At 43.1% G+C, this 20,919-nt stretch overlaps 2 protein-coding genes across 9 annotated transcripts in view; one reads left to right on the forward strand and one right to left on the reverse strand.

The window, feature by feature from the left end:
* The window catches only part of USP20 (ubiquitin specific peptidase 20), a 34,116-nt gene extending 25,650 nt beyond the window's left edge, over window positions 1-8,466 (reverse strand). For 5 of the 8 annotated variants that reach the window (XM_089535194.1, XM_089535193.1, XM_089535189.1 and 2 more), the window contains exons 1-6: window positions 8,053-8,466; window positions 4,632-5,099; window positions 3,517-3,614; window positions 2,776-2,829; window positions 2,508-2,570; window positions 1,187-1,318 (exon numbers count right to left, since the gene is read on the reverse strand). In XM_089535194.1, coding sequence (XP_089391320.1) covers window positions 1,187-1,318; window positions 2,508-2,570; window positions 2,776-2,829; window positions 3,517-3,614; window positions 4,632-4,638 — 354 coding nt within the window. In that variant the 5' untranslated portion in view covers window positions 4,639-5,099; window positions 8,053-8,466. The other 3 variants (XM_089535191.1, XM_089535195.1, XM_089535192.1) reach the window with 3 other exon arrangements.
* A 1,158-nt stretch (window positions 8,467-9,624) lies between these two features.
* Window positions 9,625-19,084, forward strand: CUNH9orf78 (chromosome unknown C9orf78 homolog). Its single transcript, XM_089535223.1, has 9 exons — window positions 9,625-9,747; window positions 11,158-11,217; window positions 12,550-12,601; window positions 13,369-13,439; window positions 14,544-14,621; window positions 16,381-16,578; window positions 17,597-17,733; window positions 17,988-18,086; window positions 18,757-19,084. Exons 1-9 carry the CDS (start codon window positions 9,677-9,679, stop codon window positions 18,846-18,848), a joined length of 858 nt encoding a protein of 285 aa, XP_089391349.1. The 5' UTR covers window positions 9,625-9,676; the 3' UTR covers window positions 18,849-19,084.
* Window positions 19,085-20,919: the final 1,835 nt, after the last annotated feature.

A 20,919-nucleotide genomic window follows, 5' to 3' on the forward strand; every position in this document is an offset into this window, starting at 1 on the left:
TGTAAAGCCAAGTCAGCTCTGCAACAAAGATATAGGGACAAAAAACTCTCTATTCTAAAGGCCTGGAGTATGGACAACCAAGCATAAGAGATAGAAAACATCATCCCCTCTAATCTGGAAATATCCTTATTTGAGTGCCTATTCATTTGCAGGCAAACTAGGCTGCCCCTGAAAAGGTGATGCTTTCTGCATACTTGAGGGGTACTCAAGTACTTATGGGTTAATAGTAGGAACAGGCAAAGACGAACAGAACAGGAGAAAAGTGAAACCCAATGCTGGTTTATTCCTCCTTTAGGCAAGAGAAAACAAGGAACACTCAATAGCAGGTGCTTTGTGTAGGCTCCAAAACTATGTTTTAGCATTACACTAGAAGACATTTTGTGTGCATCTATCAACTAAGTAAGTGGTTGAGAACAAGTGACAATATGGAATGTTAGATCATCAACCAACCAAATAAAGCAAGAAAATAGGGCAGAATGGAGTGTGAGCTGATATGGTATAGTAGAGTGAATGAAGAGTTAGAACTCTGGGAGACCAGGGCTCAAATCCTTGCTTGTGGAATGGCGCTGTGTAACCTTGAGCAAATTATGCTCTCTCAGTCTCAGAGGAAGGCAATGGCAAAGCACTTCTGAAGAAATCTTGCCAAGAAACCCTTGTGATAGGCTTACCCTAGAGGTGCTATAAGTCAGAAATTACTTGAAGGCATATAACAAGAACAAAGAAAGTAAAGAGGGAAATGACTCCCTGAAGCCCCTTACTACTTTATAATCTTCATCCTCAAACAGGAAGATTTATATAATGAGATTAAAAATGTTCTCCTTTGGGGAATCAAACATGGCTCATTCTTCGGAACTCCAACCCAGCCCATTCTTACTCACCCATACAAAGCTGTAAAAGTCTCAGATGTGAATCAAGAAGCTCTCTAAAATAGGAGGGAAGGCTGAGGGGAGGGAAGCCAAAAAGAACCCGTTTTCCCCCTCTTCCTGAAAATAACTAACTAACTCTCTCTCTCACACACACACGCAACCCCCCCCCCCCCATCATACACCTAAGAACATGTATAACATAGGTTCCCTGTTCCAGGCCATACCAAACCCTGACTTTCACCCGGGATTCGTTACACTCTGGGACTAAGAAAAAAACAACAATTGATTCATAAGAACCAGCAGTAACATGGAACACTTACCTGTTCCACAAATTTTGATGGTGGGGCTGGAGTCTGCGAGGCCAGCCGCTGATCCAAGAATACCTCTTTCTCACAGGCATAGCACCACACACGGAATGTTGTCAGGTTTACTGTCAGATTGTGCTTTTTAGCCTAGCGTGTTTAAAAACAAAACAAAAATCAGGACACCAAAACAGCAAACGTTTTTGATTCAGTCTCCAGGGATTGGGAATATACACACTGCACAGGCTAGATCAAGGGATTTTGAATTCTACCTTTTAGAAAAAAACCTCCAAAATCATTGCAAGCAAGGTATAGGCGAAGTCACAAGTTTAGGATAAGGTTAAAATACAGTGGGCCCTCAGTATCCACTGGGGTTTGGTTCCAGACTCCCCCATGGATAACAAAATCTGTGGATGCTCAAGTCCCATTATATACAATGGCACAGTAAAATAGTGCCTTTTATATAAAAAGGCAAAATCCAGGTTTGCTTATTGAAATTTTTATATTTTGGGGAATATTTTCAAGCCGTGGATGCTTGAATCCGTGGATAAAAAATCCGTGGATAAGGAGGGCCAACTGTAAATAAAAAGGTTAATAATAATAATAATAATAATAATAATAATAATAATAATGTGAACCATAGGCCATATGTGACCCCACTGTTGTATTTATGGCCCCCAAAGCACTCAGGAGTGAAAAAATTCCTGAAAATTCCCTCAAATGGCCTTTATAGGGGATGGGGGGCTGTTTTGCCATATTTTAGCCTCCCTGCCTCAGCCATTTTAGACCTAGGAGGGGGTCTTTTAAAAAAAAAGGTAGTGAATAAGAACCCTAATAATAATAATAATAATACTAATAATCGATCGGATCAAAGCGGGATTACAACAGTAGTTGTAATAGTCATGTCCTGTTGCAGAAAGGGCCTAAAGTGATCCAGAGGGTTTAACAAGATGGTGAAAATACCTCCCATTTTTACAAGGCATACTGGTGCAAAAAGCAACACTTTAAAACTGGGCCCAGAAGCAGATTACTAGCTGCAGACTATTAATTATATTTATGTGTTTTCAAGACAACATGGTAGAGAGAAATATTCAGTGCCTCACATCTGGAGTGGGGCAGGGAGGTATCACATTTTAGTTCAGGAGTGAAGTTCAGTTCAATGTTCACAGATGTACAATCTTTGGACCACAAGATGTTTTGCAGTTCAATTCCCAGAAGCCCCAGCAACCATGACAATATGGGAATTGTAGTCCAAAATATTGGGCTAAAAGCTTCCCCTGGACTGTTCCAAGGAAACACACTCAGAATTCACTTGTGCTCCCATTGCCAAGATCCTCACCTGTGCATGAAGGGTGCTGTGGTCGGCAAAGGATTCCCCACAACCAACATAAGGGCAACCAACCTAGAGAGCAACGGGGAACATACATGATGTAAGTAGAACAAGAAAATGTCTACGGGGGAAGGGACTGTCCTTGCATATGATATGCTCCAAAAGGAGAAAATTCTATGCAGTAATTCTGTTCAGTAACTCATCATGAACTAAGTTTCACAATGAGAAGAAAACAACTGATATGCAGGAAGAGACATTTTAAAAGCAGTAACTATACCTGAAGGCAGGCCCACAGGTTGGGTCCTCCTGCTCCACAAGACTGGCATGTTCCCTGTTTTTACGAAGAGGAAAAACAATTGTAAGATGTCTATAGCTGTCAGAGGTAGTTCCTGAATTTAATATATGTTTTTACTCTGAAGAATGAGCTTCAGAAGGGGAGTGCATACTTATACAATAGTTGGACTAGTTCAAGTAGCCATGCTCTCTTCTGAGGGATATTTTGAATCCTCACCAAACATATACACATACCTCTCTATCAAGACTGAGAAAAGTATGAAAAAGCTGCTTTTGCCCTCCCAGGACGATTTTTGTGGCCACCAAGGCCTATTTATTTTGCTTCTGAAGGACCCCAAATTTCCTCTGGAGGTGAGAGGGCACTTTTAACCAATTTAGGTCAAGGGAGGACATTTTTTGAAACTGGAAGCAAATAGGAAGTGACTTCTACTCTCCCTATTGTTTTTAAAAAAGGCATCTCCTGCCCTAAAATGGCCTCCGCTACCTTGCCAAAAACATGGAAAAATGTCTCTCACCTCCTAGAGGGTGCAAAAATGTTTATTACTACTACTACTACTACTACTACTACTACTACTACTGTTTGCAGGGGTTTGTGATGATGGGTATGTGGTCTCCCAAGGTTTCCTAATGTGGTCCCCAGACCTCCATAGTTTTCCATTCCTGCTCTCTCCATAATCATATATTAGGACAGGAGAGCTATTATTACAAACATGCCTTTGCTAACCTTGGATTTGAGGAGCAGATCCTCCTTAGTAACTTCACCTATGGAATCCAGGTGAGGACAGATGTCTCTTAGGTCACCCATTCTGTTTCGGGGCTTACCTATGTAGTGGGAGAGAAGAAAAGCCAAAGTAAAAGGTATGCTTATTTTTGTGTCCAGCATGGCCAGCTGTTCTATGTCTAAAATGAGCAGGGCTGGGTTTCAAGCTCACTTAGCCATCTAAGAGTCAGCTTGCCAGATAACAACATAAAACTGATCAGTTGCCAACATATCCTTACTTTAAAACAGCTGATTTTAGGGCACTGAACTAACAGCTGCTCAGTAAGAATTAAGCACTGGAGACACTGAATTTTCCACATCGTGTCACAAAAATACCTCTGGCGTTTCATTACACACTTTATAAGCCATGGTTCAAAGAATACATGTTATAACCTACCAAACTAGCAACTGCACAATATGTGATTTGGCTGTGTGTGTGTATTTTAAAAAATGGCTGATTCTGAAATCATTTTCTTAATCCTGCTGAATACTGATAACACAAGTCCTCATATCTCTTTCTCTCTGCAATTCTAATCATGCTTGCAGAAGATGGAGCCAGCTTGCTTTCTGATGTTCCAGAAACTAGAACAGAAACCAATGGATTCAAATGACACGAGAAGAGATTCTGCCTAAACAAAAGGTAGACCTTTTTTTTTTTTACTGTAAGAGCATAAAAGTGAAATGAACTGCCTTGGAGGGTAGTGAACTCTCCATCACTGGAGATGTTGGATGAACAATTTTCAGGATCTTTTAGCTGTGTGGCAAGGGACTGATAGGTCTTGTAGTCCCTTCCAACCCTTCTATGATTCTAACACAGAAAGACAATACAAACATACAAAGGTGCTTTGCACTGAGTCAGAACAATCTCTCCATCTAGCTCAGTATTTGTCCTTTCTGACCAGTACTAGTACACCAAGACTGTCCCAAAGAGCCTTGAGCTGGAGACACCAGGAATGGAGTGCACATCTCACCCTGGTCAGTAATATCATTTACACAGTGATTTGAAAAAATGTCTTCAAAGGTTCAAATTTCCAGCTTCTCTCAATCATTCTATGTAGTTGTACAACATAAATACATACATTTCATTTCATGTTGACAGGGTTAGAACTGTTGTCAGGTTTCCATGGTTTCACAGTATATGGATGGTTCTCCAGGTGAATGGTTCTCCAGGTCAAGGCATTCTTCACAAAATTCTAAAGCATCCTTCGCTGACCTGGTGCTCTCTGAGATGTTGCACTGCAACTCCCATCATTCTTCAGCAGTTGCTATCATCATCATCATCATCATCATTATCATTTCAAGCCATGTTCCAGTTTGGGACTCAAGATGATCATTTAACAACTTGAGTTCAGATCCTGGTACCTCATTAAAAACTTAGGTGGCAGCATGGCATCTGCTTATAACCTTGTAGGACTACAGCCTGAGTAGACAGCAGTTAACAAGATGGATGGACTAGATTATTTGATGTGGAATAAGGCAAATTCCTGTGCTTCAGCTGTGGCACTCAGTTCATGGGAACATAGTCTCTACTTGTCTCCATTGAACGACTGAGGTAGAAAGGAACGTGAAGATCACAGAATCAGGCAGCTGGAAGAGACTAGTTCAACCCCCCCAAAATTGCAGGAATCCACTCCTAAATCATTCCTGATGTTTGCTGTTTGTGCTTTCAAGCTGTTTCCAGAGCATGGTAACCCTAAGGCAGGGGTAGGCAACCTTTTTGAGCCGGGGGCCGGGTTGCTGTCCCTCAGACAACTGGGGGGCCGAAGCCAAAAAATAAATAATTAATTTAAAAAAAAAATTAAATAAATAAATAAACCGGGACAAATGTAGGACATTTTTCAAATGGTGGACACTTTTTTTTTAAAAAAGTGGAGGACACGTGAAAAAAATTGCCGATTTTTTAAAAAATGTTAAGATAAATGCATGTTTCTGAGGCGTCTATAGACAATTGCCCCCCTTGCCCCTGTGCGCAAGAGGCCAAAGGCCCCGGCGGCAATCGGCGGCAGGACTGGGCTGGGGCCGGTCCCAAGGCCTCGCCAGGCCACATCCAGCCTGCGGGCCGCAGGTTGCCTACCCCTGCCCTAAGGTGAATATATGTGGTTTTCTAAGCCAGGTTTGTTCAGTGGGGTTTGTAATCGCCTTATTCTGAGGCTGAGGGTGTGTGGCTTACCCAAATTAATCCCCATGGCTGAGTGGGGATTTGAATCCTGATTTTGTGGAGTCCTAGTCTCATAGTACACTACATTGGTTTAACCATCTGAAGTATCCTTCTTTAACTAAGACCTAATCTTGCCCTTCTCTAGGAGACAGTCCGACCAGTGCTAAAGAGTGCTATCATGCCACTCTGACCTCCTCTTCTTCAAGTTAAACCTAACCAGTTCCTTAAACCTGTCCTCATAGGGCTGCGTGTCCATACCCCTGACCATCTTTGTTTCCCTTTTCCAAACACATCCCAGTTTGCCTACATCTTCCTTAAAATGCAGTGCCAACAATTGGGAGCAGTAATCCAAATGAGGTCCAGCGACCGCAGAAGAGTAAGGTGGGAACAATTCCTTCTCATGATTTGGAAACATACTGACAGATTAACTTGAATAACTGATGCTAATGCTAAACCTGCTGGTACCTGGATATAGACAAGTAGGGATATCTGGGATGGGAAGAAGAATCATGTGGGCTCTCTGGATATGGCTACATACCCGTTTCCACTGCTGACCGAATGCACTCTTAAGCCATCCTTCAGTCACCTCTAAAGGATTTATTCTCCTTGCTATTCTAGAGTGCTTACACAAGCAAGGGAACAAAATCCATCAGGTTCCGCTCAATAAACCAATGACTTTCTTGCACCGTGCCCCTGCAGGTATGAATAAAACTGGATGGTTATTTTGTCCCTTACTGTCAGAAACAGAACCACGTGAGCCTGAGCAGCTGATCCTTCCTCCCAATAAAAGAACAAGGCATTATTCATCATTTTCCCTATCAGCTGGAACTGCTGCATCACTGCTGCTCTCCTTTCTGCTCTAGCCCTCCTGGCTTCTCCTTGTTTCTCACAGGTGCCACCATCCCTGCAGTGCATTTTAAGTCCACCACCACATCAGCCAGTTCTCACTAACCCTCTTGGACATTATCCTAAACCAGGGTGACAATGGGCAGAGGGAAATTTAGATGCTTTTGAACTGCAGCTCCCAGCAGCCCTAGAGAAAAGAGCCAGTGGAGAGAGATGATGGGAGCCCAACAACTCCCATCCCTATCCTAAACCAACCATTTCACCGTAATGTGTCCCTCTTAACATGGCAGATGAAACCGATACCCCAGGAAGCAGGCATTTAATAATAAATCCTACATTTTACAATACATTAATATCAATTAATCAGTCCAGAATCACCACTTTCCTCACCCTCATGCCATCCTGTCCATTATGAACTACAATCCAGCCCCGTTATCCAAAAAGGATGCTCTACGGTCTCATTCAGGCTTAGCCTAACTCTGTTGTACAAAAGAGCCAAAGCACAAAAACATGATAACAACATCTATTAAGATAACAGGACTTTGGGACCAACCCTTCCTCCTGGGTTAACCCAGGCTCTCGGAAACCTACTTAAAAGTTACACAGAGGGAATCCCTCTTTGTAGTCAAGTGGAAACATTTACTCACTAGTTATGGCTGTACGAAGCATTACAATATTTCCTCATGGTAATAATGCCAGTGTGGTCTGTTTAGTGGTGGCTCTGGAGGCCAGGTTTCAAATCCCCGCTCAGCTATGAAACCCACTGGGTGACATTAGGCAAGTCACACTCTCTCAGCCTCAGAGGAAGGCAACCTCCTGTGAACAAATCTTGCCAAGAAAACCCCATTATACATTTAGGGGTGCCATAAGTCCGAAACGAGTCGTAGGCACATGACAGCGACAAATCCCTAAGTATCCTAAAGGCACCTAATGGATCTTGTCTGATCTTGGATGCTGAGCAGGATTAGGCCTGGTTAGGACTTGGATGGGGGACTGTCAAGGGATACCAGGTTTTGTAGGCTGTGTTTCCTCTGAACATCCCTTGCATTAAGAAAAACCCATGAAATGTATGGGATCACCATAAGTTGTGACTCAAAGCCATATAAGCTAGCTATATATTGTGTTATAAACCCAATAATGGGGAAGGGAGATGTAGGGTTGAGGACTTTCTCCAACCATTAGTCCTTGTTGTTGTGTGCCTTCAAGTCAGCTGCATCCACACTGGAGATATAACCCGGTTTGGCCCCGCTTTAACGTTGTCTGGCTCAAATGCTCCGCTCTGGGCCCACAACAAACTCCAACTCCCAGAATTCCATAGCAAAGAGCCAGAAAAGGAGTTAAAACGGAGCCAAACCGGGTTATTTCTCCAGTGTGGAAAAATATTACTATTATTCCAGCAATGATACTCCCCTCCAGTTACTGACAAGGGAAACAAAAATGACAGCCGTCCTTCCCCTCTCATCCACTTGTCCATCCATCGCATGCTCCTTCCTTACCAAGAACCCCCAAAGCTTCTGCCTCAGGCCGGTTCCGAGACCCCACTGGAGCCCGGCCCGCCTTTGCCCAGGAGGAAGCTCTTTTTTCGGGGCGGCCGCCTACGCGAGGCCGGTGCTTGGGCGCTGCGGGCTAGGCCTCAAACCTCCTCCTCCTTCCCCGGCGGGGCTGAAAAGAGCTGGGAGCCGAGGCCCGGCTGAGGCGAAGGACGAGGAAGGGTTGTCGCTTCTTTTCTTCTCTCCCTTCCAGGCCAAGCCGTCGCCTCAGATGTTCCGAAGGGCCGGGAAGGGGGAGAGGACGGCGGCTCTGAGAGGAGGCTGAGGCCGAGGAGGCGGGCCTAGGGCTGGGCCTAAGGAGGAGGAGGAGGAGGAGGAAGGCAAGGGAAAGCCGCCATTCCTCGCCCGGCCTGAAGGGAGAGAGGATGAGGGAAAAGAAGGCTTGAAGGCACAAAACAACAACAACAACAATAACAACGAAGTAATACATCTTTTATTAGCCCTAATGGCTTAAAAATGGATAGGAAACATTAAAGAACGAAAACCTCCAAACGAATTGGTCAGAAAATATACAAGAAACTGTGTCATTTGGAAAGGACTAGAAGGCACACAACAACAACAACAACAACAACAACAACAACAGTGTAATACTATAAGGAACAACACACTACATAGAAACACTATAATGCAGGCTGGCCACAAGGTTTATGGATCAGGCGAAGTGGATAGTGCCCCCCCCCCCCAAAAAAAAAGCGAATTGATAAGAAAATATACAAGAAAGAAGAAACTGCAATGACAGAATTGAACGTCTTTAATTGGAAGACTTCATTGTAGGTCTTTAAATAGAGGCTGGAGGGCCATCTGCCAATGGGGATGCTTTGACTGAGAGTTCCTGCATGGCAGAATGGAGGGTCCTTGGGGTCTCTTCCAACTCTAGGAGTCTATGACTTAGGGAGCTGGGTATGTTTAGCCTGGAGAAGAGATGGTTAAGAGGTGATATGATGGCCCTGTTTAAGTAGTTGAGGGGGTGTCATGTTGAGGAGGGAGCAAGCTTGTTTTCTGCTGCTCCAGAGAATACATAGAACAATGAATGCAAGCAGCAGGAAAAGAGAGTCCAGCTCAACATTAGGAGGAACTTCCTGGCAGTAAGGGCTGTTCAACAGTGGAACACACTTTGGAGTCCCCTTCCTTGGAGGTCTTTAAGCAGAGGCTGGAGGGCCATCTGTCTGTAATGGGGATGCTTTGACTGAGAGTTCCTGCATGGCAGAAGAATGGGGCTGGACTGGATCAGGGCCCTTTTGGGGGTTTCTTCTTCCAACTCAATGATTCTAAGTAAAGGTTAAAAACATCCATGTAAATGTAAATTCTTTTCATAGGGTTTATTTACAGCTCTGTTAGAATCACAGAATCGGGGAAGAAAGATTCCCCCAAAGGCCATGCAGATCCAGTGGTCCTCAAAACTGTGCCCTTTAAGCGATTTTGGACTTCAGCTCCCAGAAGCCAAAGGCGCCGCGGCGCACGCTTGTGACGTCATCGCGGCGCGCGCCGAACCCGGAAGAGTTTCCTTGACGTCGCCGCTGCTTGTGTTGCTGGTGGTGCCTGAGCTGCTTCTGCTGTTGTTGCCTGCAAGATGCCGGGCGGGAGGTCTTTCCGGCGGCGGAGAGCGGACTCCGAAGCGGAGGAGGACGAGGAGGAGGCCCGGTGGGTCTTGGTCTGTCCTTATCCCCCGGTGGAGGGTTCCCAGAGGGGCATGGGTCCCCTGCAGCAAAGCCCCAAAGGCCTTCGTATTGGGCCAGCCACAGCAATAGGGATTTGGGATGTCCAGGGTTAAAATGGGGAAGGGGTCGCCTCTTTTTCGTGGCTGTTCAGAAAAAGGGGATTCTGGTAGAATCATAGAATGATAGAGTTGGGAGAGACCCCAAGAAGGGCCCTGATCCAGCCCAGCCCCCTTCTGCCATGCAGGAACTCTCCATCAAAGCACCCCCATTGACAGATGGCCATCCAGCCTCTGCTTAAAGGCCTCCAAGGAAGGGGACTCCATTCCCCATGAAGGGAGTGTGCTCCACTGTCAAACAGCCCTGACTGTCAGGGAGTTCCTCCTAATGTTGAGCTGGAATCTCATTTCTAGTCCTATACATCCATTATTCCAGGTCCTGTTCTCTGGAGCAGCAGAAAACAAGCTTGCTCCCTCCTCAATATGGCATCCCTTCAGATATTTAAACAGGGCTCTCATATCACCTCTTAACCTCCTCTTCTCCAGGCTAAACCTCCCCAGCTCCCTCAGTCGTTCTTACTTGCAACCTGGTTGCATGACAAGCCACACCTACTGAAATTGATAGAGAGTTCCTGCATGGCAGAAAGGGGTTGGACTGGGTCAGGGCCCTTGCGGTCTCTTCCAGCTCTATGGCCTGTTACAGACAGCCAAAATAAAGCTGCTTGGAGTCAGAGTGGAGGTATGGTGTTTCACTGATGCATGCGTCCTAAGAGTCCAGAAGTCGCACCAAAGCCATGCTTCAGCCCTAAGGACTGGAGCGTGGCTTTGGTGCGACTTCTGGGCTCTTAGGACACATGCATCATTGAAACACCTTACCTCCACTGTGACTCCAAGCAGCTTTATTTTGGCTGTCTGTAACAGGCCTATGATTCTATGCAATCCTCTCTTCTTCATAACCAGAAAAAGCACAGGGGTCCGCTCCTGTTTGTACCCTGGCAGCCCTTCTGTTGAGCCTTGAGACTAAAGGGGGGCCTTCATGGGATGCCAGGGTGAACATGGGGGGCTCCTGGGCTTTTCATGGCTGTTCAGAAGAGAGAATTTCTTTTTTTATCTTCACCATAAAACAAATTACAAACAAACAAACTATATTATTATGAACATCCACACGATCATCTTAATTTTATGAATCTTCCTGTATCTTCAACATATTCTGAAGTGTTTCTTACCTTTAGAGTAAGAAAGACTAAGGAAGGAAGAGAATGAAAGAGGAAAAGGAAAGGAGAAATAGAGAATGTAAGAGAGAGAGAGAGAATAAGACGAGTAGGAGAATATATAAGATTGAGTTGAAGGTACACAACAACAACAACAACAACAACAACATCTCTCCCCCCCCCCAGGTTGAAATTAGAAGAAGCAAAAGAAGTACAGAGTTTGCGGAGGAGGCCAAATGGAGTGAGGTAAGGAACCACAAACTCTCTCAAAAGCTTGCAAGTATGTTTGAACTTGGTAGCATTTTGGGGCCAAGGGTATGTTGAGCTCCTATATTGAAGTCTTAGATCTATTGCGGAACGTCAGATTCTTCAGAATTGAAGCTTTTACTTTTGAAACATTTATAGTATTTGTGATGAAAATAATAATTTGGAAAAGCTACTGGGAGAATCTATGTTTTGGGGAGGTTCCAGGCTTGCGATCCCCATTAGTGGGTCCCTCAGTTTTGACTGTCAGACTGTCTCTTTTCCCTCCCAACTTGTCTAATTTTACCAAATGCGTGGGGGGTGGGCATGTATGACGTACAAGGCAAGGTTGGATGGCTGTGATGGTAATGGCATTCCTCCATTAAGCACCAGTTTGTGCTGTTATAGATTCCTATAATGCCCTGGAGTGAGTGAGTATCACTCAGGAGATTATGGGCAACTAGGCCCTACACAAAGAGGGGAAATTTATGTCCCTCCAAATGTTCATAGAGTCATAGAATTAGAATAGATCACAAAGACTATCTACTCCAACCTTTGTTATACAGGAATATACAACTAAAGTATTCCAAACAACCTCTGTTTCAAGACCTCTAAAGAAGGAGAATCTACCACCCTTTAAGACAGTCCATTTCACTGTTGAACAGCTCTTAAATCAAGGAGTTCTTAATGTTTATGTAGAATCTTCTTCCTTGTAATTTGAATCCATTGGTTCATTTTGTAGTCTCTGGAACATCATAGGTCAAGCTTCCTCTAACTTTTACCTGACAGCCCTTAAAGATGGCTATTATGTCATCTCTCACTCTTCTCTGAGTTATACATACCCAGCTCCCTAAATTGTACCTCATTGAGCTTGGGCATTTCCAGACCTTTGGTCATCTTGGTTTCCCTTTTCTGGTCATGCTCCAGCTTATTGATGTCCTCCTTTCACTTGGTGCCCATAATTCGATACAGTATTCCAATAAAATTTAATCAAAGTATAACAGAGTGGCACGGTTACTTCTCTTGATCTGGACTGCATCTGCCATCCCAATGTTGTTGGACCCCAGTTCCCATATTTTCTCACCCTTGGCTATATTGACTAGATCTGAGCAAGTTGAATGTCCAGAACATTTGAAGGTTCATCCATGTTCCCCAGCCCTACTCTCATGGGTCCACATTGATTCTCTGTTGTGCTGATTTAAAAAACAACTGTCAAAGGGGAAAAACAATCTGACACTGAATGATGCACAGTGGGATGTTTTATTTTCAAACTTGAAATAAAATCAGGAGTTCCTCTTGACTGACAAATTTCTCTTATGTGTGTTTTCCCCCAAGTGCTGCCGCTCTGCTTGTTGGAGAGAGGTTACCAGAAGAGACAACTTTGGTGGTAAGATTGGGGAGGCAGCGGGGTATTTTACCTGAGCTGTAAGAAAAAAGGATTATTTGGAATTATTCATCAATCTTTTTACCTCTGACTTAGTGTCACTATGCAGGGCTCATAACAGTGTTTTAAATTTTCTAGTCAGTGGTGTTTTTAATCTAGACCTTCAGCAATTCTTAAGGGACCAAACCAACCTCTACAGTCTTATACAGCATGTGCAAATTACAAAAGATTGCTTCTAAAGGCTTAGATTTACTGCAAGACTGTGTCCTAGTCTCTGGCACAGCAGAAAATAAACTTACTCTGTCCTCAATATGACCCCCTTCAGATCACCTTGTAACCATACGCCAAGGCATTCTCATGCTTCCCTGCAGTCTCAGCTCTTAAGTCACATTGGCATTAAATTAAGTGCAACTTTAGATCAGGCTTGGAACATCCAGATTTGGGGAAGTGAATGATAGCAGAAGACACGGAAGAGTGTGGGGCAGTGGGAGAGAATCACAACTTTATTCTGCTGAGTCCTGACCGAAGGGGCCAGACCCCCTGGGCATGCTTCTTTGACAGCCTGGGTATGAAGCTCAGTTGTGTCTGCCTACCAAGAGCTCCCCCCGTTTGCTATAGTCTGCTTTGATGCTCTTGTGTGATGTCTCAGTAACGTGTTCCCTGGGGTCAAAAGAGGTGCCCAAGAGGTTAAACTATACAGTAAGTATAAACTATAAAGTCAGTAGAGTAAATAGCCTTTTTTCTCCCAAATTCTCCTCTCTCTGTAATAGGATGATCCCTTTAAGGTAAAGACTGGTGGAATGGTGGACATGAAGAAGCTGAAGGAACGAGGCAAGGACAGGTAGGAGGGCTGTCACAGCTTACTATTGTAGCCAGGGTGGACAACTTCAGTAGGATTTACAATGTTGATTTACAATGGAAGGCTCGTAAATTTGTGCATGGCTTTCTAATTTTACAATCAGTTAACTTTATAGTGCTTAACTCTGACTGCATTACAACCTAAGATATGTAATATTTTAAGATTAGTAATCTTAAAAGTATTACTAATGACATTAATCAGGATTAGTAATGGTATTGTATTAGTGTTTACACAATTCCTTTCTGCCAGTGCATAGTGTATAGTAATGGTTTATATTCTAATGCATTCTGCCAAAAAGAAAAGAAAAGCATGAGGGTAAAGAACAATAAGTATATAAATACCAGACCCTGTCTGGTCTCAGAAGCTAAGCAGGGTCAGCCTTGGTTAGTACTTTGATGGGAGACTGCCATGGAATACCACGTGCTGCAGGATGTGTTTCAGAGGAAGGAATTGGCAAAACCACAGGGAAATTAATGGGGTCACCATAAGTTGACAGGCAACTTAAAAGATACACACATGCAAACACTGGCCTGTTACAGACTGCCAAAATAAAGCTGCTTCGGGTCTCTTTAGGAGGTATGCTGTTTAAATGATGCATGCATCCTAAGAATCCAGAAGCTGCACCAAAGCTGCACTCCAGTGCTTAGGAATGGAGTGTGGCTTTGGTGCAACCTCTGGACTCGTAGGACCCATGCATCATTTAAACTGCATACCTCCAAAGAGACCCAAAGCAGCTTTATTTTGGCAGTCTGTAACAGGCCATAGAGACCTATTATAGTTGTACCATTAGTTGAACTAATCTTGAACTGTTCTAATAGTAACTCTGTTAATCAGGAACCAGAATCATCAACCGTTATTAGAATCAGATCTGTGCATTGTGAACTTGTACTAACCATGATATGTTGTGTTTTCAAAACTGTCAAACTTCTCAAACTGTGGTTTGCATGTGGTGCATTTGGGAGCCCCAAATATGCTTTGGGTTCTAAACTATAACTAGCACATTCATTCATGGTTTCACTTAGTGTTTGCAGGGCACTTTTAAAAAAAGCAGTTCTGTATAGGCAAATTCTTTTGTTGTCTTTATAGGATCAATGAAGAAGAGGACCTCAACCTTGGGACTTCATTTTCAGCAGAGACCAACAGAAGGGATGAAGATGCTGACATGTAAGTGTTTTGCCATATCCTAATTAGCAGTGTGGAGGTGCTCTTCCATTGTCTATATTGCAATACTTTTCCTAGCATATTTGTATTGCTCTGTGTATTCATCTGTGGTTGCCAAGTTGGATATGGGATGAGGCTCTTGTAACTTCAAGCTAGACCAGGGATGGGCAAATGTGGAAGGCTAGGGGGCTGCATTAGCTCCCCAGTAGATCTTGGAAGATTGCAACTGCTCATGCAAAAAACCAGAACATCAACTAGCCCTCAGTGTTTTTGCCCCCAAATGCCCTCTAGGAAGCATGGGGGCATTTCCACCATGTTTCAGAAGGCCCTTTTTGACAACAGGAAGTGAGCAGACATCACTTCCTGATCATTTCTTGGTTTAAAAAAGGCCTAAAACATGTTGAAAATGTGCCTCAAGCCCATAGAGGATGTAGGGTCCAGAAACATTCTTTTGGAGATTTTTGGAAAAACTGTTTTTTGTCTCCTTGGGGTCTGGCAAGGAGGGTCCAAATGTGGCAGAAATACCATACACATACTCCTAAAGGGCATTAGGAGACATTTTGGAGCAAAAAAAAAAAAAAAAAGACTCTTAGGGGGCCCTGGGAGTCACAAAAAAGTCCTTGGGGCAGCATGGGGCCTGTAGGCCACACTGTGCCTTCCTCTGAGCTTGACTAAGGTACCTCCCTTTCAAACCTGGACTTTCAGGTGTAACAGTCCCCTCCCAGCATGGGTCTTGCCTCCCTGCTGAAGAGTGGCCAGAGGGGGCACGGAGACACCATCCACAAGAACAGAACATGGTGCTTTCTGCCCTCTTCCCCTGCTCTCCACCAAAGAGATAACAGGCGTGTTAGATGGGGATGGCTGCAGGTAAAAGTTCAAGTATGAAAAGTAAAGTTGGACAGGTACCTTCATCCAGGTTGATGGAGTTTTATGATATCTCATTCTGTCTTTCAATCTGTTCAGGATTCAGGTCAGAAGATCCCTATTCTGTATCGAGCCTGGCAACCCTATCATCATCATTCACCTAAATTTATTAGATGCCTTTTTCTAAGAAAAGACCTTGGGACACCTTTTGTGTGTTATGAGTAGCCATGGATTGGTTGAATTCTGGCTTATTGTGATGTTCAAATCTGTCTCTGGTAACAAGATGGGATTTGTTAACCAGCCACAATAATCTACTGGGAAAGTTTTTCTGCCATGAACAGCATCTCTTTAAAGGAAAACTGGCAGAAGCCTCCACCCCGTTAAATAAGTTATTTATTAAAACTATAGATCGATCACATCCCTGCTCATCAGGCTGCCAAAACAGTGCAATGTATTAGAAACAATGGCTGGCATTCTGCTTGGGACTTGGATCTTTGTAAATGGCCTTATGTATATAGGATATTGAACTGAATATTCCACATGTCTATTTTAACCCAAGGATGTCTGTGACATTGCATTGTATAGCCTGATAACTCAGTTGGCTCTGATGCGCCTTAGGGCATGTGGAAATTGACTAAAAAATGCTGGTGTACGTGATGTGCATCAGGAATGCCTGATGCACATTGGCAGACTTTTGCCACCATCTGGATGTGCATCTTTGCAATTCATTCACAAGATGTTGTTGAGTTTCTGCAGCATAGATACAGATTTGTAAAGTTACAAAATGTAGACGGTGATATAGGATCTCAACCATTATTTTAAAACTATTTAAAAATATTTTAAAGCCAGGTTTCAGTTTTCTAGTCGTTGACCTCTGAGATATTGTGTCTCTTTTCAGGATGAAATACATTGAAACTGAGCTGAAGAAGAGGAAGGGGATTGTGGAAAACGAGGAGCAGAAAGTGAAGCAGAAGAATGCAGAGGACTGTCTGTATGAGCTCCCTGAGAGCATCCGTGTCTCTTCAGCCAAGAAGACAGAAGAGATGCTGTCCAACCAGATGTTGAGCGGCATTCCAGAGGTGGACCTCGGAATTGAGTAGGAGGCTTGAAATGCAGGAGAGCCTTAGAAAGAAACTGGGTGTCCCTGTGAGGCAGGCAATTTCTCCCTAAACCTGACTTATCCTCATGGGTCTGTTGTGAGACCAAAAGTTGGGTCAGGTGACAGAGAGCCCTATATGCCACCTTTTGCCCATGAGAAAGAAAGCAATTTGGCTAATAAGTAAGACTGATGGGACCAGTTTTAATGTAGGTGAGAGGAGGAGAACATGAGATAGAGTATTAAAAAGCGAATACTGGTGTAGCTTAGTTTACAAAGTCTCTGACAAGAGGTTTCCTTTTTACAAAGTCATTTTGTGCCCGCCTACCCTTTTCCTCTTTGTCTACTCTAGCTGGGGAGGATGGTGAACAAGGGCTGTCAAAACCACAAAGTTTTGATGTGAGATTGCACACACATCTATAGTACTGTAGCCATGTGTGCCTCCTTACAACAGGCAAGGTAAACAGCAGCTGCCTCCAGAATCCTTTCTGAACATGAACAGCAAAACAGATAAAAGGCAAGAGCAGATAAGTGTGCCTCACCAGCTACACCCCCCCCCAATAGACACACACAAAGCATAAATCTATAGCTTTGGCCACCAAAATGGCCGTCGTAAGAAAGTGCAAAGCTGCTGAAAGAAAATTAATTCCTTTATGCATTTTGGAAGATGCCTTCAAGGGGTCTCTACAAAGCTTCCCAGAACTAATTGTTTCATTTTACATGTATATATTGTTTGGATAAAAAGTTTGCTGAAATATGTTGAACTGCTCCCTCTTCCTTCTATGTTGCTTCTGCTCATCGTATTAATTTTTTTACTTACAGAAGTAGTGGCCAAGGACACATTAATTTCCTTACTTAAGGTATATTTGTACTGGGAGGCGTAGTGGACAATCCAGCCTTGAAACAGTGACGCTTTGCAGGTGGTGTCAGCCAAATTGGATACCTGGCTTACCTAATAGTAATATCTTTCTGCATAGTATGAAATATGTCTCATTTTTTTTCTTCTCTGTTTCTTTAGAGCAAAGATCAAAAACATAATCTCCACCGAGGAGGCCAAGGCACGATTGTTAGCTGAACAGCAGAATAAAAAGAAAGACAGCGAAACATCCTTTGTGCCCACAAACATGGCTGTGAACTATGTCCAGCACAACAGATGTGAGTCATATGTGTGTATTTTTGTGTTTAAAATCTCTTCTGTGCAAGGACTGATTTGTCTTAAAGCAGAAAGCAAAGTCTGTGATGGAAGGTGAGAAAGAAGGTAGAGAAGACTCTGAGTTGAAGAATCCTCAAAGGCTCATTTATGTCATTCAATCCATGGTTCGGTGTTGCACCTGAATCCAACCCCTTATCTCAGTATTGCTTGCCAATGTTACTGTAATATTTAGAACTGATGAGGTATCTCTTTCCAGTTTATCATGAAGAACTGAATGCACCAGTGAGGAGGAATAAAGAGGAACCCAAAGCTCGTCCATTGAGAGTAGGAGATACTGAGAAGCCAGAACCTGAAAGTAAGTTTGTTTGTTTGCTTATTCAATTTATACCTCATCTTTCTCCCACTAAGGAACCCAAGGCAGCTTACAGTAATTTAAAAATAGAAGTTGGCTAAAATGTTACATTACAGAATTAAACAGGAACATGAACAACATTAGTACTATGAACAGTACTGTGCACAGTGCTAACCAGTGGAATGAGTGAATCACCATGGCCCAATGCATAGTGTTCAGTGATGTGCATTAGGGCGCTGCATGGTGTGTGTCTGAATACTGGCTAGCAAGTGCCTGAACGCAATGGGAGTGCAAATGTGCATCCGTTCACTCTTGCTAGTGCCCATATACTCATCTATGTAAATCTGTAATATGGTTTTGTTGTGTAAAGTAACAAAAAGTAGACAGAGGGTGGATGGCTATCTATAGGGAGTGCTTTGACTGTGTCTCCCTAAATGGCAGAATGGGGTTGGAGTGGATGATCTTTGTGGTCTCTTCCTGCTCTAGGATTCTAGTACATTTTGAGGTGGGTTTTTGGTCATAGTTAACAAATGTATGGACTAGTACGTTAAGATGAAAGAAATCCACCAGATACGATTAATGTATTGTAGGAGGGATATTACACTAGTTCTCATTTAAATATCGTTTCATAAAGTTTATTAACTATAACTTAATTTCTGCCTTTGTGTTGTAGGGTCTCCGCCGAACCGCAAGCGTCCACCAAATGAGAAAGCGACAGATGACTATCACTATGAAAAATTCAAGAAAATGAACAGGCGCTATTGAAGCTGGCCTGTCTGGATCAACCTACAAAATTCACCTATGTTTTTCATTTTCTAGTGGCCAGAAAAAGAAATGTGGATATATTGTGAAAACAGGGATCTCCTTCCCTTCTTGCAGATATTAGTTTTGTCCTAAGCATCCTCTATGGAACTTACTTGTACAGTGATCACTGACTCCTCATCTTTCCATGCTTGTAATGTGTTGGCTTTTGTAGTATAAAACTTTCTATTTTAAACAAACTTGACTTGGTGGACTTTCTTGTATACATACTTTAATGAAACTGGATGATCAGAAATTTAGATATTTTTTTGTTCATTTAATTTAATTTTTTTACTTGAAGGCACATACACACACAAGGGCATGAAAACTGGTGGAGAGATGCGGTAAGGCTGACATCTTCTGGCTAATAATAACCAAGACAAGCTTAATGTACAACGAACAAGATGCCATACACAGCCTCAAGAACAACCTTATTAATGTAAAGTTATTTACCTGGCCATTTGCAGGACTCTAAATGGTTTGGGTTCTGGATTGTGACTCTGGAGACCAGGGTTGAAATCCCAGCTTGGCCATGAAACCCACTGGGTGACCTTGCCCATGTCACACGTTTTCAGCCTCAGACGATGGCAATGGCAAACCCTCTCTGAAGCAAATAGCCAAGAAAACCCCATTATAGGTTCACCTTAAGCTAAGGTCACAGTAAGTCAGAAACAACTTGAAGGTACACAACAAGAACAACAGGATTATAACTTCTGGGACAATGTTGCTGTTGCATGAGCTACTGTTCAGAATTTGATGATGGAATTTCATTCCATCACCACCCTTACAATAATAAGTCAGTAACAGAGGACCATTTGGTGTGTGGAGTACTTGTCCCTTAGGGTTCATTGCCCTAACTTCTATAATGTCTTCAAACAAAAATCCACCAGTGATATTTTTATTGGCCAACAGAAATGCACAATATACTCATTGCAAGCTTTCGAAGCTCCATTGGCTTCTTCATCAGGCAAGATGTTACATACCAAACAGGAGAAAAATTGGAGATGTTAGTAAGATGCCTGCATTTTGTTGTTTCTGTCCTTAGTTGATGGTGGTGATGGGGGGTATCTTTAGCAAGCTGGCTCCTCCTCCTCTGACTATGTGGCAATTGGGCGAAGTCCAGGAAATTTAAAGTCCTTTTGCATATCAACAAGGATTCCTCTTTTGCAGTCGAATATGTCTCCAGTCCTGTGAGGCCACAGGTCTCTTTGTAGGCAGAGAACAATGGATTCTTTAAAAAGTCTATGTTTTTGCATCAAGAACATTTTGTTAGGTGTGATTAGTAAACCAGTCCCTGTTCCTGGATCTTTGACAGCAGTGCAATATGTGGGTATTAGTGGGTTGTGACTCTTCCCCATGCTATGAAAAGTTTCACACAGAAGTGATTAAAATAACTGGAACGTTCCAAGTTCTTCTTTCGCTGACCTGGCCCTGCAGGCCGGTTGCTGTCTCTCCTCCAACTGGAGATGCGCAAGAAAACTTGTGACTGTGGGATGTGTGCTGAGAAGGGAAAAACAGGATTAAACTTTGAACATTGTCAACAGAGGAGACAAAAGAAGCCTGAGTTTTGCATTTGGTTTGTTAGTAGCAGCAACCTTGGAGAGATGCCAGGATTACACTCTATTTGCTTTTGGGAAAACTGACATTGCTCTAACATCCGAATGGGTAAAGTGCAGTCTTCCAAGGTTGCTTTTGAATCCCAAGGTATATCCCTTTACCAAGCTGGATACCCTCTGCTCAAAAAATATTTCCCCTTGTTCTTGGAATAATAATAATAATAATAATAATAATAATAATAATAATAATATTTTTATCCCGCCCCTCTGTGCAATGCAACCGGGGCGTCTTACAACATTAAAATATACGCTCCATATCCCACAATCCCACCCCCCTTAAAATACAATTAAACAGTTAACAATTTAAAACATCACTTAAAAATAATAACAGATCAAGAGTAACTGCAGCAGAGTCAGGGGTAAACAGGTTGGACTTTCTTTTGGTGGCTGGGTTTTTAGTCAGAAAGGCCTGCTGGAAG

Source organism: Sceloporus occidentalis, unplaced genomic scaffold, assembly GCF_023333645.1.
Source record: "Sceloporus occidentalis isolate IW3139 unplaced genomic scaffold, rSceOcc1.0.p SCAF_8, whole genome shotgun sequence".
Classification (NCBI taxonomy): domain Eukaryota; kingdom Metazoa; phylum Chordata; class Lepidosauria; order Squamata; family Phrynosomatidae; genus Sceloporus; species Sceloporus occidentalis.